A 20,243-nucleotide genomic window follows, 5' to 3' on the forward strand; every position below is an offset into this window, starting at 1 on the left:
TGTCTTCAGACGACATTTTCAGTTGGCAAATACTGGCTGGTGATAGCTAAAATGACAATGAATTTCATATATATCGGTTTGTTGGACATTGAGAAAATGTCACTGGAAATACCAGTGTGTGATTTTGAGCCCAAAATTGATGTTGAGTGCGAGTCCGATGTACATGTTGGATGGACAGTATGCCGGTTATATTTATTCAAGATACCCATGTCTGAACAGGCAGACTATGGGAATGTTGGACTTAAAACCCTAATACAGCCCTATGGAAGAGAAAAATCTGGCATAAGAGGTAGCAAAGCACTGATTCAAGGAAGTAAATCTTTGGCTGAGTGCATGTTAGTGAAAACTGACAGAGGTCTCGAAAACACTTATAATCACGCATATTTGGACGCCAATGTTTTTTTTATTCAGGTGGGCAGTAAAATTCAAAGACTTGCCAGTCCTGCTTCAGTCACTTGCATAGTGGAAATATGTGTTGATCAGTTAGCTGTGCTGATATTTACAATGACAGAGTTAAGTGGCTGAAAGCCCCACCCCCAACAAGTCATCACCATTATAAGAGTACATCAAAAGAACATGCTGTAATGCTGAGTGGCAAGATCAAAGGCTTTGACTGGCAGCTGGTTGGGAAAATCTACTGATATTTACAGTGCTTGAATTCAGAGGCAGAAAGACCCAGAGATGTACACGTGGTCATTTATAACAGTACATCAAATAAACAACTTTAGCTTTCATTCAAATAAACAACTTTAGCTTTCATTATTGTGTTCATTTCCGAGTGTAACAGAATAAGCAGTGCACGTAACCTCGGAATCATGACATGTTGAGACTTAGACTTGAATGAGTATTTTGGGGTTCAACGGCAAACTGACAAAGATTGTAATGAGATTCAGGAGAGTGCTAAAGTTGCTAGAGCTGATAGTTTGGAAGGGTCAGTACCAAGTGTAAGAAAGTGTGTGATGCCTAGCTTGGTGCTTTGAAAAAATCACTCCTTGGATCAAACAAATTCAGACTCACTCTGAATGACAAACAAGAGCTATGTCACTGTTATAAAGAAAATAGAAATTAAACTCTATGGCAACCAATAGTTTCTTATAATTTGCATTGTTTTCTGGGACGGGACTGCAACTTTTGCCGATGGGAATCATATTTTTACCAAAATGGCAGCCATGTACTCTTAGTTTTAAAATCCTAACGAGACCTCTGGTTCAAAACTGTTCTTTTTGGAACAGAGATATTCAAGAGAGAATACCCATAGGGCCATACCTGTGAGATGTTGAAAATTGCACAACCATAAAGAACAGTAACTTGTTCAAGCTAGTTATGCATATGCATTTCAGACAGCAGGCAATGAAAGGAGTTCACAGGACAGAATAATATTCATACACAGAGGAGGACGATCATATTAAATTCGGAAACAATTAACAGTTTAATGCTCATAGGGAACATCAGAGAATCCCCATACAACATAATTAAGTGTGTGTAGATCTCTAGTTGGCAGAACCACTATGGCAACAAAAGAATAAAGAGACAAACTTTGATATCATGCAGATGTATGACCAAATGAAGTACATGCTCTCTATGTGCAAAAATTAAATGACATTGAACATAGGAGACTGACTGATCTGTGTAAAATTTGTCCTGTTTGTGTTCGGTTCTTCAAATGTATATTTTGATCATGGTGGTATTTTCTGCAGACGTTTTGGCACTTGATTCCATGCCGTCATTTGGTATTTGTATTACAAATTGGATAACTAAAAAAGTCTATTATCTAATACACTACATTTTTAAGCAGTGTCATCAACTAATGATGAAATTGATGAAAAAATACTTGATGTCATTCTGATAGCTGGATTCTTTACTACACTACTAATCTATTCATCCTGATTCTTTTTTTTACCATCTCCTTTAGCCTTACTGGTGCCAGTGCTTTTAATAAAATTGTAACTTCTATTTTCTTGCAATCTAAATATTTGTAATGATGTCTTGTTGTCAAAAGGTAAAATATGCTTAGTGTTGTAAAATCTAAAACTATAATTAGCAAGAGACTAGAGTAAAATGTGGGCAGAAATTATTGCCCTATTACAGTGTTGTTAGAAACAACCGAATAGTTGTACAAGATGTATTTTGCAAAGTTGTAGAACTAGCGCTCGTATTGTCACCATATATTCTACTTAAATAATAATATCATTTCTGTATATTCCTGTCAGTAATTTCCCAGTGGTAGTAGTTTTCTGATCTGATGTTGTTCATTTCTTGTGCAATTTTTTACACATCAAGAATTCTCACAGTATCATTAAAAAACAATGTAATCTGCACCAAATTGAGTTGTTTTGAGAAGAAATTAATTTTTTTAACCCCAAAATCACTGAAGCTATGAGTAACTGCATTAAAGTTTCACATTAAATAAAATTTGAAGTAGCCACGATAGTAGTTTAGGATGCACCTGTACTAATTTCACCTTTGGTATATCCAAATTTTGAATATGATGGAGGAACAAAGCTCAAAAATAAACACATCAATTTTAGAACCTGTTCATTGTCTATGAATCAAGGATCTGAGTCCAACTGGATTGTTAGAATTTTTTAAAATTCTTTTGACAAAATCGTAATTAGATGTCAAATATGGAGTAAGCCTATGGTCTTTCTGCCATCCCAACCAAGACCCCACCACAACCACGTGACCATGCCCAATGACATCACAGTAGTAATCGCTATACAACTAGAGATGACATCTCTTCGAGAATTTTGATTTCAGTAGAACCTTAACAGAGTGGAACATTAAGAAAGAGTGACAGATATTTAGGTGTTAGGGAGATATTTAACAATGGCTATTCCTCCCACCACCACTTCCTCATTGGAGATCACACACACAAAACTTAGAATAAATCCTGAAAACATGGCAGCATCCCTGCAGGGGAGATAACTTGACTATTTGATTTTATTGGTCTCTGGTTATCCCATGGTATTTTTGTTACTTGAACATTATCTTACAGTGTGTCCAGTCAGCATGGTCAAAAAAGGCTTACAACCATTGAGAGTTGTTAAAGGACTCACATTACTACAGATGTGAAAGAACGAGAACCATACTATAAATGAGTGAAGATAAAATAGAGTATATATGGGTTTGACTGTCCCTGATTGGTTGATAATGAAAGTAAGATTTTAGTAAAAACAATCTTTTGAGAGCTTGTCCTACTTGTAACTGAAAAAAATGTGGGACATTGTTTTATTAACATAATTTCCGTCCCTTTACAGACCTGAATTTGGACGACTCATTACTGAAATCAGCAGCTGACTTTTTGGTGCAGTATTGAAAGCACACATTTCAAATTTGTACAGATCCAGAAAATGGGGTGGCTGTTATGGTTTTCTTTTCACAAAAGCTGTCGTCATAGATGTGTCTATACTGATACAAATTTGATCATGAGCACTCAAAATTTTAAATTATTGAATTTTAATATCATGGTGTTTGCACAGGTTTACAGTGTCAACTGAATTAGTACAGAGAGTCCTGAACTCTTCAGTTTTGTGCAGAAATATGGAATCCAAGCAGAATACATCCAGAAATGTAGAGGTTTTCAATTTTGGATTTAGTCTCCTTGCTGCATTTCACACTGATATGCATATTCACAGAACATTTGTATAGTAGTAGGAAAAGTAAGTGAGAAATTTTGATACATATCATAAACAAGACAAACAGTATGTGGGGGGTCAAGATTAAAAAATATGCTTCTGTAGGGGGCAGTGTTTTTCGATTAAAACACATCTGACAGTGGATCATACATTTTTTAAATTGCTTCTGTTGTGGGTTGGTTGAATTTGAAAGTGCCTTCCCCACCCACCGGGGTATATGTTTTACTGGAACAGCCCTTACAGAATTTGATCATATTTTGATGCATGCAACTATGTACATACATATATATGTCAATCTGCCAATTAAAAAGTAAGTTACAAAGTTTTAAAAAAACCCACAAAATTATAAGTCACTTCACCTGAAATTCTGCATCAAGTGTGAAACCTAAGATGCTTACCTTCTGCATATATCACAGTCAAATTTCATACCAAATTTCTCAACAATTGGCTTAAAAACCTGAAAGAAATCACAATTGTATAAATTTATCTGTGAGCAAAAATAATTAAAAATTACCATCCATAAATTAGATTTTATCTTCATATTTATTCAAAATAAACCAACTGCAAAAGGGTGAGGTGGGGTTTAGAAATATTTGCATTCTACCCAGACTGATACCTGCAACTTTTTACATGGATAGACTGGCAGGCTGAGTCTACATTTAATTTAAACTTTAATTGCTCAATATACAATTAATCAGACTGACCCATCAATCAGAGCTAAACAACACTAGAATGAAACATATCAAGGATATTCAACAGACTTTAAAATGTACATAAAGGTGAAACTCAGTAAATATGGGCATGAGAAATGTCCTGTATGAATAGATGTCCTTTAAATGGAGATGCATCCTGAAGAAGTAATATCTTTTTCTTTATATTCACATTAATTCTCTACAACTTTGTCATTCGTTCATACTAGCTAAAAGTCTCATTAAAAGATATTTCTTTAACCAAAGCATATGAAGCCAAGGTATCTCAGTTGGTTGTGGGTTTGATACCCACCCTGGCTTGCCGAGGAAAAAAGTTTGGCGTGTCCTTGAAAAAAGGCATTTAGTTCCCTTTTCCTCAGTATGATATAGATATTAACAAGTTGGAAGTGCTGTTAAAAACCAGTAAAACCAAAATTACCATAGTGTAAAAGTCGATTTGTGGTGCCATTTCTGCATTGGTCCCTCCCCTAAGCTGAAGAGTGGCAGGACCATTTGCTCCCAGTAAACATGGCATAGCAGCCTGCATCAGTAGGCAAATGCTCCTGTAATACAGTGAAATGTATAGCACTAGATGTCAAGGTAATCTTGATATATATTTATCTGGAACCAAGTCATTCAAGCAGAATAACCTAACTGAAATTCAATCTACATGACAAGTTTTGTTTCCATGTAGATTTTGACAACAGTACTGCTGAATGAAAAAGGATACAAAATTCAGCAATCCTTTTTGTTAAAATCCATGTGGAAATAAGAAATATATCCAGAGGGAAAGGAATTCTTGACCTATGGCAAAAATCAAGGACATTTCACTGACACATTATATATGGGTCACAGTAAAATACTTTTAAAATGAAAGAATAAAATTAGAAAATGCATCTTTTCAAGAAATTCTTGATGCTTTGCTTTTACAGACCAATCAACATCAAGAAGACTTTTTTAGTAAGGCAAAATATGTTAGACCAATTTCAAGTAAGGTGTAATGAAAAATCATGTACTGCTAGTGTGACAAGCATCTGAATGTTCAGGAATGTGATACAACAAAATCAACATTATGTTCAACTACAAACTTCTTAACACTTGTTACTTACCAATTGATGACCTCCAGTTCATTCTCAGAATCTGCACTTCCAAATCCCATGAAGGCTAAAGGGATCTTGTCACATCTAATATCTCTCAACCTGATGTAAATTTTGCTTTAATTTCATGTGTTGGTGCCATTTATCTCTACAGCCATAAGCAATAAGAAACCAACACAGGATGATATCTAATAAATGCAACTGTTGCCTTTTCTTTTTTCCGTGCATGGTCAAAATCTATATAATTCTGTGCTAATTGTTTGAACATTGTAAGAAGCTAATTGTTTGTTTTCACCTTCACAGTGTTTCACTTGTTGAATAATATTTCTAGATATTGATGCAACATGAATGCAAAAACTTAATGAAGCTTGCATTTTGCATACAAAACAAAACATGGGCAGATTAAAGCATCTGAGGTACTCCTGTAAATGTAGTCTGGTTCTCTAACTCCATTAAATCTAATATGAAATCCTGGATCCAGACCAAACCAAATAAGCCAATATCCTGATTTGACCACAATAATCATAAAAATTCATATTAGTTGCCATCATTCCCCAAGTCTGTAATTTAAGGTTCACTTAAGTAAACTTGCAATCAAAATCATAAGGGTTGGCCTGTCAGCTGCTATTAAACCTTGAAATAATATCAAGTTTAAAAAGGTCAATATAAGCCATTAAAGCATATACTATCAGTACCAGCTGAATTAATCTGAACATAGAGGGACTCATTGAGATGCATCTCTTGACAAAGTAGTCTGACTCTTGTACTGACAACGTAGAAGACAAAGAGGAAAGGTCTAAAGAAAGCTTCTTAAGCCTGGAATATGGGTCACACTGATCTGGGGTGGAGATAATGGCAAGATCATCAAATAGTGTAAGAGAAGTAGGGCAAGCAAAGTTGTGAAGAACATATGTATTGAGTAATGAGTGGATATGCAGACAAAAGTTAGAATAATGTAACACCTGATTTGAAATATAATGATTTGAAAAACAATGTGTCATAAAAAATGAAATATTTCCCAAACAGATCAAAGTGTCAATATAATGACCTTTAATGAGAGACCATTTATTTTGAGAGGACAACTGATTTTTGATAGGGATTGGTCTCAAAGAGGGTTTACTGTGTAACTTTATAGACTGTTTACATTTCAACTTTACCCTGCAGTCCCTGTATCTGCCACATAACTGCCAGACATGATCTTCCTGGGAGAGAAACTTATTTCTGTAGAACCTGTTTTATCACCAATTAATGTTCCCTGGCATACATCACGGATCAGTTGTATTCCTGTCAGATGCTGAGGTCTGGAACATGATAATGGCATAGTTAAAATAATTGAAAAAACCTGCCTTGGTGGACTTGTTCATTTAAAGAACACATGCTCATAAAATACATTTTTGAATGTACTGCTGCTGTGTTTTCTGATATATTTCAACTCTATGTGTAGGACAACTGTTTACAATGGACAGACTTTTGTGATACATCATTTAAGTGGCATATAATATACTGTAAACTAAAATACTATAGTGCCCTTCCTTTTAAATTCAGTAAGTCGAAACTGTTCTGCATAGCTCTGACATACAAGTTTTCCACTTTGATCATGGCAAGCTGTACATAGTATAACTTTGTTGTTATTAATGTTTAAAAAGGTTCATAAATTATCATGTACCCCTAAATACTTACATAACATTTACAAACACTGATATCTGCTGTATCATCAAAAAATTATATTGTGTATGAGTTGACCTGCCAAACCAAACAAAGTTAATGCCACATCTGAAGGTGAACAGTTTCAGAGAATATGTTACTGGTGTATGCTAGTTTTTACCATAACAACTTATGCCTGCTCCAGAAAAAATGAGACTGTTGGTAGTCATGTACCAACAAACTGTACAATGTGTTGAAGTCTTGAAAGTTCACTGTCTCAACATCAAAGTCTGTCCAAAGCTGACATTATTTTCATTCACCTGTAGTCCCATATAAATGCCAACTGTTATCAGTGATTGACAACAACAGCACCAGAAGAAAAGTCAGCTTAATTTAGGTGGTGTAATGGTATATACATAATTCTGCCTCCCTAATCTTTTAAAATGGACAACTTGCAGTAAGGGATGGAGTTCCCATGGTTATCAAATTACCAAAACATAGTACTGGACTGCTGCTTCAGCTTAACAAGGAAGCCTAGAAGTCAGTCTCATCATGTGTTGTAGCTGTCTAAATAAAGCCTGAAAACATAAAATTATTAAGCTGACTCTCCTTCCGGTGCTATAGTGTTTGACCAATTGCTGCTGTGTGAAGCAAGACAAATTAATGAATCCCTATCTCCGCTTCATAGATGTTAATCAAAGGAATAATTTCTTTTTGTCCAAAACAAAACAGCCACAAATTGTTTGCAGAGGGACCAGCATGGTTTGGATTTTGCCACTTTCTATTTACAATGACAGTTAAGTCGTGTGATCTATAAGTTTGGCATGACGGGTTGTTATACTGTCACTGTGATAGGTGTGTTATGGTTGGGGTGGGGTGCTCCCAGTATTTTATTTAAATTATTATAGAAGTCCCACCCAGGCTCAATTTTTGTTGGAAGTTAAATTAGTCAAAGATAAATGTAAAGCTCAGAGCCCCCAGTCAGCAATGCCGACGGATAAATGATTGAATATAAAAAAAGTGAAATTCAACGAATAACAATTTAATAGTAATTCAATAGTCAAGTGGTTCAAATTTCCCAAGTATTCTCCTTCCGCTCGACCCTGTGATAGCCTATTGCATCATTTGATTAGTAGTGTGAGATAGCTTTCCACCTGTCCTTGTATTCTACTCATCTGTGTATTCTTCTCTCCTATTCATCCAATTCCTTCTCCTCTTCCTCCCGACTTCCTCCAAATTCCTTCTCCTTGATTTCTCTATACTCCTCCTCCTCCACTTTCTCCTCCTCCTTTTCGACTCTCTCCACTGACTAGACTTGTCGACTTGACTGTTCTGCTAGTCTCACTTCCGGCTCCCCTCTTAGAGACTCTGGACTTAACTGAACCGAAGTTATTTCCACGAAAAAGCTTCCTTTATGAAGCTTTGTCTTTCCTTTGAATCTCCTCTCTAAGTTTTACTGCCAAATTACGAGTGGCTTCCTCAGGAGTAACCCTATTTTGCTCAGCAATCTTCCTAGGCGTGACTAAATTTTCGCTTGCTAGTTGGAATGTATAATTCAGATCGAAATTGTTATCACAATTCCATTTGGGTGTCGCTTTGACCCCATCTAATCAAACTAAGCGGACAATGTCCTTCTCGCTATCTGTAAATGTGGGGACGGATTTAGTGCACACCCATTTCCCTTGTGGGTTCCTCTTATCTTAGGACAAAGCTGTAACATATAGGTGGGAAGTCGCTCCATCTAATGCCAATGCCAATCCAAGATGCCAGTTCTTCTCTCTGGTCATGGTAACCGTGCGTAAGAGATTAACTCTAGCCTGCAGCAATGTTTAGACATCAAAACATGGCTTGTAATAATACCTTAGGTTATACACGACTTACGAACTGGGGCTGAGCGAACGTGACAATAAGCCATGCTGAAGTTAAAGGCTTTCACTAGAACCAAGTCACTAAAACTAAACATTTTAAGCAGTGCATGTAAACACTAATTAGTTTGCAAGTGAACTCTGAAGCAAAGTTGCTAATTCTGTGTGGATTGAGCTGGGGCCTGGAATGGATTACATGGTCCAAACTTCCTCTGACCCTACCCACCCTATATCAAATATTTTGACATTAATGTTGGGGTGTGGGGTTTGAGTCAATTGGCTATTGAAAAGTTGCAATTTGCTGCCACCTGGAGAAAGCAATGAAGCATAGAGCATGTGTCAATGATGTTTTTCCTTGTATCGCGTGACTACTGCATTGACATGTGTCTCTGCCTGATGACTCTGGTTTTTCTCCAGGATGCTTCAACAGGATTCTGGTAGTTCCCAGAATAAATATGTTGAGAATTAAGCATGCTTAAGTGCTTTTTTACAAACGTAATGTCATTTTCACTTAATATTTTCTAAACATTTTTGCACAACAACATTGAATAGGGGTTTATTGTTGATAAAACTTTACTCTTGGATGCCATGGATATGTAGGTTGTTATATTTGTTATGTTACTAGTCATGCAAATGGCAAGTACCTGGCTAAATTTCATAAAAACTGTAGTTTCATCTCATCTGTCACAGGTGGAAAGACATCATGAATGTTTATTCACAATTTCTGAGGAGAAAAAAAATCATTTTCCTATCGATTTCATGCAGGTATGGCCTGATGTAAGGTCATTTAAATTTGCCAAGCCCACTAGTAAGTGGCTACAACATGCTGCAACTAAGCTGTGGTGACAAATTCAAACTTTTTTATATGCAATTGCCACAACTGGCTCTGATCCCACACCCTGACATTAATGTCAAAATATCTAAAATTGGGTGGGAAGGCTCAGAGGAAACTCTGACTGGGGATTACACTACTGCTGTGGTGTTGATTTGTGACATTGTCTATTATCAATGCAGCTCCTGTAAAGGTCAAAAATGTATTCATTTAATTTCCTTTCAATATAATTTTCCCTGAATTTATGCAAGTGATTAACCATGTATTGATGATATTGGCTGATTAGCATTTGTACTGGTAAAATTTGGCCTTGTAACGATTTTTCCATCCTTGCCAGTACTTGCACAACACTAGCAGAATCTCTGAGTTTGCTGAGGTTCACAGTACAATTATCTGATATTAAAATGAATATTGTTATTTAACTCCTTTAGGTGCCACTCTACATATTCATACTATGTATAGGTTTTGATTCTTCAAGAAAATAAATTTCCCATGTTCTCCTCACTGGTCATCCTTGCTATTTAAAAAAGACCTTGAATATCTTAGGTACTTTTAAAAGAACTTTTAATTCCCTTTATTTTGGTGTATGATTGGTGTGTTTGGGGTTATACAGTATACAGCCTGGCGATAGTTTAGATGAATACCTCTGAAATGATTGTTAGCCTGCTTGGTCATTTACACTTCCTGGACTTCAAAGATAAATTGGAAAACAAATGATCCAGTAACACATATTCTTTAATAACTATATATTTTATAATTCATATACTGTACTTTCAAAAGCTCGTACTATCTGTTCTGGCAAAATTCTTTTTTGTTTCCTATTTTAAAAAATATTAAAATTAGTGGACTTTTTACTAGTTAAGGGTCATTTTTTGAGCACATGTGAGGAGCCATTTTGGTCAACTGTCTGCTTTAGATAGTACAGTTTCCATAATTACCGCAGGTAAAGACATTTCAGCCAAAGAAATGAAAGTTGCACAGAGGTATGCCAGAACAGTCAACCCTAACAAGACCTTCTCAGTAAGGCAGTCAAATTTCTTCCATAAGCTGGAGCAGTTTTCAGTAAGGTCTAACAAAATATCATGTAGTGCTATTGTGAACTATAAAACATGCATTCAAAAGTCCAGAAGTGTGATTCAAGACTGATGCAGCAAAGGTAAACATTGTCTTCAACTCCAAAGTTTGTTAAGTTTATTTGAACCATAATTACCTCCCGTACAGTTTTACAAACTGCAATTGCAAATCTACAGAGCTCAATGACTTCTTGATATTATCTCTCAACTTAACATCGTCCTGAAAAAAATATTCATGTTGACCGTGGTAACAGCAATCATCTTTGCTGACATGTGACATACTCAAATCAACACATGATGTCCACTAAACTTAACTGCTGCACTTTCTGCCTTTTCCCCATGAATCTGAATTTTTCTTTGTATTCTTCTGAACTATTAAAACTTATCAAAAAGGTTTATTGTCCCTTTTGTCCTGACATGTTGCTTGCTGGATATTAAAAAAAAAGTAACAGCTTTATCTGCAAATGTTTTGCATCACAAAATACATGCAGTTTAAAGCATCTAAGATGCTCTAGTAAAGTTAGTCTGGTTCCATGACCAATTCCAATGAATCTAATATGAAACCCAGATCTGAATCAAACAAGGACAAGCCAGTATCTGGATACTACCACAAACAATTGTATTTTCACACTGTGTACTTTTATTCTGAAAGTCTGTATTTTAAGGGTCAAATCCATAAGACTTAAGGCAAAATTGTATGGGCTGGCAGGTCTGGTATGCAAACACTGTCTTCACTGCCATTGCAAACAACTTCACCTTATACCAGTTCCTCTCTCAGAAGTACATAATAACTGCAGAGTGGAAAATACTTTCCATTATTAGTTTCAACAGAATGTTTTTAAATGTAACAGAATTTGAAAGAAGAGTCAATTGCATAAACCTTATCACCCTCTAAGAAAATGAGAATGTTCCAAAGTCTTAGCAAGCCATGAACCATTTATGCAAGACCACTCACATTACAGTGCACTGACATGCAGACAGTAACTGAGGAACAAATACAATGTATGTTTACTTATAAGTTGATTCCAATTGCAAACTATACAAACCAAGATCTGCTCTTTCCTTCATTATTACCTGAGGCCTGGGCTACTGCGTCCAGCTCTGACCTTGTTCACTTTGATTGGTTGCCCCAATAAACAGCTGAGTGCAACTGCATTTCGTAGTATCTGGCCTCCCTTTTTAAGTTGGAAAGAAAACTTTTTGTGAGAAATTGTTTTAAAACTGATATAAACAATGATTTATATATTACTAAATTTTTGTGCTTCTTGCTTTTCAAATGGAAACAATGACAAAAAGAAAATGAATCCCACTAAAACAGAGTCAGACAAAAGGTATGTAACATTTTGCACCTTCAAAGAATACAGTCACAGAAATATCCTACCATGTGACACATGTAAATTATGTCTTGTATTTATTCATGTATAAATCAAGCCCAGCTGCAAACAACATGGACCCTGATCTGCTATCACAAACTGTGCTGGCAGATCAGGGTCTTTTGTTTGTTTTACTGTTTACTCCTAAGAAATTGCAAAGACCTAGATCTTCTGGCGCATTATGTAGCATATCTGAGCATTGCAGTCTTCTGCTGAACTCCACTTATAAGCAAGTGTATATGGTATTTCATATTAGTAAGAAAAGTTCAAGTGAAGCTTATGGCCATGTTCACACAGCAAGCTCTTTATATAACATGTATATGTAAACTATAACCCTGATAGTTTGAAAACCGTGGCACTGGAAGTATATATTGTCACCACAACTATCTTCTGGTTTTTTGTGTATGGACAAGCAATAAAGGTAAGCCAGTGTTTATAATATTGATCTGACTCTTTCTTTGTAATGGGCCTAATTCAAACCTCTAAGATTTATAATTAATTATTTATTAATCTAGCACCTTATTTTCAATTCACCATCAAATGATTATTCTTCCAATTCATAAACATTACTTTACAAAGACAAGCACATGTACATTAGCTTTGATAAAGAAATATTGTTGGGGCAAATTATAACCACTAGGATGCAACAATACATCTATCCTAGCAGCAGAGAGGGTGAACAGACCATAGAATTCCGACAAAACAAATAAAACAAACAAATAAATCATCTCGTAGAAAGGTCCAGATTTTACAAATGAACTTTCCTTGAGATGTTTATTTTTGCAATGACCGATTGTGCTAATAAAACCTCAGTTCGAAATAGTAGCTGAAAAAATAAAGTACTCTACGTGTTTATTTATTTCTTGTTTATTTTTTTGACGACCAACGTTGGTAGGTACCCTCTCTGCTGCTCCTCTTCTGCTGATATTAATTAAATTATTATGTTATAATAAAAATGGTACATCCAGAATCTCATACTGCAAGAACAGCACGAGAACGATTAGAAACAATTAAAAAATTTCTTCCTGTCAGAGACTCATTTAGAAAAAGTCTGCAAGCGCAGCAAGAATCAAAAGTTGAGTACGAAGAAGACACTAAAAAACTATTTAAAGCCGTCACTGCAGCTACTGAACAAGTTGCAACTGTCATCAAAGAAGATCTTCTTCCGGTATCAAAACAAACTGCGGCGCAGGCTGAAAAAATAGCAAGAAGAACTAAACAGGCAAAGAAGATTTTACGAGACCTTCCAACTGACATAGCCGCAGCTCAGCCTCCACCTGTTGGTGAGGAAATACTTGAAGGTATTGGAGAACTTCGTGCTGAAGTCGCCGATGTGAGAAAAAAACTTGCATCTGAACCCAAAACAGCAGAAGAAAGCTTAAGATTAATTGCAAGATTTAACGAAGGAGTTGTTGAGGAAATTAGAAATATTGAAAGAGAGAGATTACCTGAGATGATATCAAAAAATATATCTAATAAATCTAGTATTTTAAAACCCGGTCATGAAAAAACAAGTGATGATAATTTCATTAAATGGATATATCGCGTATATTACAACAGAAAACAAGCTAGAGGTTCAGAATTTAAAAGACTTAAAGAAGAAGTAGAAAGACTTAGAGGGGGACGGGAACAACCAAAACAAGGAGAGTCCTTCCAGTATCAGCTTCCTCCACCTCTGCAACAAATAGAACAACAACAACAATCTTCTTCGCCACAGCAAGGGTTGATGTCGAAAATTAAGAAGGCTAAAAAGTCACTTAAATCACCCTTCTCGAAGAAAATTTCTGCACCGAAAATGACATTTACACCGACAGGTTCACCACATGGATTTCGAGAAGGTGACTCACCCCCGGACACCGCTGAAGTACTTACTCCGGTAATGCAACCACCAGTATTTAAAACACCTCAAGATGAACCTAAAACAGGATCTGGTTTATGTCCTGATAATATCATCAATGACGTGTCACGGTTAGAAGTTCTCATAGGAGGAAAACGAGCTGGAAATAATTCACCAGAAATAACCAATGAAGCAGCTGATATTTGTCGGCGACTATTTCAAGGTGGTATCATGGATATTGGCGTTTACCGAGAACTTATTGATGAGCTCGTTGATGACTAGTTGTTAGATAAATGGTAAATAAAATAAGATGATTGTGCATGATAATCATCGTAAACCCACACAGGTTAGAGCGGTAAACTCACGATTACCAATCTCTAGTGTTATTTACGGAGATGGACTTGGTGATGTCATTCGGGGATTATTCACGAGGATAGCTCCAAAAGTAGCACCTGTTGCAAAACAATTATCGATGAAGGCTATTGATATTGTTCGTGATAAAGCTCCTGGTGCAATTGTCAATGTTGCTGGTAAGGCGTTCTCGGCGATCAAGGAAAGACTAGCACGATTATTGCGACGAAAACAACAACCACCGGTGAAACTGGCAAGTACTGAGGTGATGCCCGCAGATGTTAGCAAAATAATAAATCAGGCTGCAAATCAAAAACTAGCGGCGATATCTGAAGAAGCAGAAAAAAATATAACAGCAAATTTAATAGCAGGAAGTGGTCTTCGTCGACGATGATCATCATTTGGAAAAATGGTAACTATAATAAAAATGTTCAGGCGCGAATCAGACCCAGCATTTGATATGGAGGCACCTGTCCTTAAGTACGAATCTGTACGTGATTATCAATTTTATTCCTATGACGCAAGACAACCAAATCATCAGGGGAGAATCGAATTACAGGTTCATGATACAAGTAGATATTTCTTGCCCGCTGAAGCGTTTATTGAAGTAGAAGGTAGACTTGTAAAGGGGGATGATACGCCATATGCTGCTAATTTGCGTGTTGGTTTTGTCAACAACGGGATCATGGCGTTGTTTGATAGCGCCACATACATGATTGATGGAAAAAATATTGAATCAGTTCAGAAGGATGTTGATGTTGCTACAACAATAATTGGTCTGGCGAGATATTCTGACGACTTTACAAGATCAGCTGGTCCAACAATGATGTTCGCTAAAGATATCACCGACTACGCTAACCATAATCAGTATATCAAGTTATACACGCCAAGGGCTACTGCAGTTGATAATCAGGCAGAAGCTGCCAACCCCGATCGTGAAACTAGACCAGCTGCTGAATTTGAAATCATAAAAGATATTGCCCCGACTTACAACTTAGGGTTTGCAGCACGCCGAGCAGCGCTGTCAGGAGATAATAGAAATTTTTCGTGTGCAATTCCATTATCTCACATCTTTGGGTTTTGCAGAAATGTTAGAAAAGTCATCTTTGGAGCTAAACACACAATTGTGCTCGTAAGAAAAGGTAATGATAATGATGCAATCTGGCGAGGTGCTGGTGTTGCTGATGCTGGTAAAGTAGATATAACAAAACTTTCATTGTGGATGCCAGTAATGACTCCATCTATTACTGAGGAACAAAAATTACTATCTTTTATGGATCAAGGTGGTAAATCATTGCTATCATGGTTAACAGTAACCACAGATGCTGCTCAAAGCAATATTAATGGTTTATTTACATGGCATATAGCATCACAACAGGGTGTTTCTGCACCACGACATATTTTTATTGCACTACAAAATAATGCTAGGATAAATAATCAACAACAATCACATATGATATTTGATAACCTTGGAGTTAGTGAAGTTTCTTTACGGATAAATGGACATCAAGAACCAGCTGAGGATATACAACTAAATTATGCACAAAATCATGTAGCGCGCGCATATCATCGTTTAATGTCATTCATGGGACGTGATCAAAATATAGATACCGGGTTGCAAATATCACAACTAGATTTTACAGGTCTATATCCGATTTATTATTTTTCACTAGAACATCTTGATTTATCCAAACAATCTGTTGTTGATATACACTTTCGAGCTCATGTTACTAACCCACCAGCTGGTGGTGCCTTTTACAGAGCGATCGCGGTCATACTTAGCGACAAGGCCATTTTACTTGAAGGTGGTAGTGGTCGAATGAGGGTCGTTGATGCACCGGTGGAAAATCTTTAATCGTGTTATTTAGAAAAATATATTTTATATAAAAATGTCGTATAGTCATGTTAATGTTACTCTGACCCCGGGTCAGGTAAAAAAGCTTCAATCAAAAACCGCCAACAAATGCGGAACTAAAATATCACTAAAACGAGATCAAATTGGTGGTGGTCCAAACAAATTATCGTTGACAAATAATCAGATTAAACATTTCAATAAAGCCCTGGAATCAAAAACTGGAGTTCAATTTCATCTCTCCCCGAGCGCCATCAAAGACATGGTTAAAACAGGTGGTATATTCCCATTTCTTGCGGCCATTCCGGCATTACTAGCTGCAGCTGCTCCAGCCTTAAAAGCGGCCGCGTTAGGTGCTGTTGGAACAGCTGCTGGAATGGCACTAAAGAAAGCAACAGGGCGAGGGTACAAAAAAAGGGGCGCGGTCTAAGATTACCGGGATCTCGTTGGGGGAGAGGCCTAAGGCTTCCAGGGTCATTTCGTTAGACGTTCCATCATCAAATTTTGATTTACTTGATGCTGCTAAAAAATTAAAAATATCCGCCTTTAGAGGTGTTTTTATGCGAGATCAATTACCGAAACAACCAAACAAACTAGAAACAGGGATTATTAATCTTGACAAACGTTCCGGACCCGGTACTCATTGGGTATCATACGCGGTTGACCCGCGTGGAATTGTTTATTTTGACTCGTACGGGTTAGCTCCACCTGTTGAATTTATCAAGTATGTCGCACCACTCCACGCAACAACTAGCGGTTATAAAGTTTGGTATTCAACGCTACCCACACAAACAATGACAGATCCGCCAATATGCGGCCGTGAAGTAATTAATGTACTCGACGCAATATCAAAATCATCCAAGCCGCCACATAAAGTCGTGCACGATTATACAAGCAACCGATATGTTGCGCGTAAAGCATTTTAAACAACGGATCTTATTATAATGGTTGACATTTACGGAAGATCTTCTACTGGTAAGAAAATAAAATCCGACGTTGATCTGTCAAAGTATGCGACTAAAGATGACCTCGCTGATATTATGAACCTTGCTGGAGTTGACCCAGATGAAGTTGTTATTTTTCAAGATCGATATGGTAAACTAAAAACCAGCAATATCAGATGGAATGATATAGTCCGGCGAGTACTCGGTGCAGTTACGGATAATATTCCCGTGTTTACTGACGGTGGTAGAATCAGAGATTCAAGTATGTCACTTAAAACCATCAGAGATGAAATTGCAAAAAGTGTTGCTAATCGCGTGAGAAACACCGGTGACACGATGACAGGTGAACTTAGCATGAACGGGAACAAAATAGTAGCTGTAACAGCTCCAAAATCTGACAACGACGTCGCAAACAAACAATACGTCGATGACGTGGATGGAAAACTATCCACGCTACGGGCCGAGTATGACGTTCACACGGGCGCGTTTACAAGGCTTCGAAGAAATTTTCAGAAAACCGATGATTCCATAAATAAGTTCTTTGGAACTCCTTCCGTCATCGATATAAAACTTTCTGATATCAAAAGTAACCTAGACACGATCAAACGAACACAACTAGACATCGTAGCGGGAATTCCTGAGATTATCAATAAAACCAATCTGATTAAAATTCCAGCTGAAATAACTCCCGGGCATATCACAAACATCGTATGCACAGTATCATCGGGATTTGCAACATGGTCGCAGCAGAATAATTCTTTCAAATATACCGCAACAGTCACTGGCGTGTACAGGCTGTCTGTGTTTAGTGCTGCAAAATTTTACATATTTACAACGTATCCATGGCGTCATTCCACCGACAGGTTTTCCGGGGTTGTATCTGTTGTATTAAATAGCGGAACCGAAGAAGTATTTATGCTGGAAGCAGCTGATAAGGAATTAACCGCAACATCTTACTGGTGGTGTTTGGAATTTGTAGCTGAAACACCTCAATTGTTTACTGTATAAAAATATATATGGACGGTGCACAATACAGATACAATCAAGCGCGTGAATGGCAGGCGACGCTAAAAGATCAAGTCGATCAATATACAGTAAAAGTAAAAAAATATCGACGACGATTGGTTATCGTTGATGTGATTGTTTATTCAGTATCCGCTGTTGTTGCTGGAACCGGTGTAATATTATCAGCGTTGACAACGATGGCACCAGTAGCTGTAACTATCTGTATTTCAGCAGCAACAACTATTGCAGGTGTGCTTGGTATCATCACAAAAAAAATATGTACTTGTACGAACGAAAAAATATCCGATTACAAAATAAAATTACATACAGCGACGGTAGCATACTCAAAATTATCCTCGTTGTTATCAGCGAGTCTCAGTGATGGAATTATATCTGATTTCGAATTTTCAATGATGACCAAAATATACGACGAAGGTATTAAAGATACAAGTATCAATAATGACAGAATTACTCCAGCAGATCATGACCAACACAACTCCGCCAAAGATAACGATGATCTCGGTAAGTTCAACTAATCCTGAATTTAGTGTTAATTTTCCTACTGCAATTCCAGTAAAAGAAATAGCACTAGCACAATTACGGGTATATTACAGCTGGCCAAATATCAGATCAAAATCATTTAATGGTACACCAGCAAATAATTCGCTTGTATTTACTAACAAGAACAAATCCGATGGAACACCTGACTGGGTTGTTGTTGGAATACCAACCGGCAGTTACCAGATTGAAGAGATCGGTGAGGAATTTGTGCGTAGAATAAAATCAATAACGGGAAAGGAATCAAAAATATCAATAAACGTTCATGAGCCGACGTTGTCCTCGACGGTTGAAATAAACTCGCCTGATTATGCCATTGATATTTATCAATCTTCAATCAGATCCGTGCTAGGATGGCCTGAAATTCCCCCGGTGCATAAAGGACCACCAGAACCAACTCGGGATGATTTTACGTCAAAGACCAGTCTTCGTCATGATATTAAAATGAATTCAGAATGGCTAGATTACATAGAAGTAAAACCAGGATGGAGGGGGGGGGAACACCTGTATATGATCCTAGAGCTCTTTTGTATAATCTTAATGAACGTGTTATTGCTTTGAATATTGATTCTATATTTGCTTCAATAAACTTAGACCATGAAATACAGGTAAATAATTTACGTGATAGTTTTCAAGAGTATTTATTTGATTCAACATCCGCGCGCGATAATATTATTAGGTACATAGAAGTTTTAAATTATATAGTTAATTCTTCTGAAGTTATCTATAACAGAATTAGAGATATGGTTCTTAAGTCATCAAGCGATTATAAAAAATCCTTCGCAGCCAAGTACAAAATACCCGAAGCTGACATTGTAACGTTTAAGTTTCCTGATTATAATCCGGATAAATTAAGAAAATCTGTCAATGATGTCATTGATGAGTTTTTTCCTAAAATACTCGATGCGTGGAAAAAACTAGCACCATTAGCAGTTGTTCTCAGATATGATAATGATCCACACGACGGCGGAAGACACGTATCTCCGCGGATCGTTAATATAACACCGACGGTCGCGGTCAATCTGGTTTGTGACGTAATCGATGGCAGCTATCAAATAGATCTCGGAAGATCACATCAAGCTCAACAAGGATACATCCTGTACACGTTCACACCACAAGTTCCCCCTGGAAATTTAATCGTGCAAGAACCAACTAATCCCGTGTATTTGCGGTGTCACAATAATATGTTAACACGAATCAATTTTAAACTCACAGACCACCTTAATCGCTTAATTGACATACGTGAAGAAGAGCTTGTAATAAATCTGTATGTAAAGTCGTAAAGACTTGCGTCGTAAGGATTTCTGTCCTAAGACTTCCGTCGTAGATCTTCATGTGGAGGAGGGTTTTACACGCGAGGATTTCTTAACAGTTAGAAGAACATTTGTAACAGAGATCAGACTCAAATTCGATCAACTTAAAAAAATATTTTATTATTACTGGCACAAATTTGTGTTTGGTACAAATTAATCGGCCTAGGCAACTAAG

At 36.9% G+C, this 20,243-nt stretch overlaps 1 protein-coding gene across 1 annotated transcript in view; it reads right to left on the reverse strand.

Annotated features, from left to right (window-relative positions):
- Positions 1-20,243, reverse strand: part of LOC149807340 (RNA 3'-terminal phosphate cyclase-like) — a 68,417-nt gene that overhangs the window by 33,762 nt on the left and 14,412 nt on the right. The window contains exons 2-5 of the mRNA XM_089965532.1: positions 11,910-12,010; positions 6,579-6,722; positions 4,764-4,887; positions 4,034-4,092 (exon numbers count right to left, since the gene is read on the reverse strand). Of these exons, the coding sequence (XP_089821658.1) occupies positions 4,034-4,092; positions 4,764-4,887; positions 6,579-6,722; positions 11,910-12,010 (428 nt within the window). The remainder of the gene's footprint in view (positions 1-4,033; positions 4,093-4,763; positions 4,888-6,578; positions 6,723-11,909; positions 12,011-20,243) is intronic.

The sequence above is a fragment of the Sinohyriopsis cumingii genome, chromosome 1, assembly GCF_028554795.1.
Source record: "Sinohyriopsis cumingii isolate HCF-2022 chromosome 1, ASM2855479v2, whole genome shotgun sequence".
NCBI classification, from domain to species: domain Eukaryota; kingdom Metazoa; phylum Mollusca; class Bivalvia; order Unionida; family Unionidae; genus Sinohyriopsis; species Sinohyriopsis cumingii.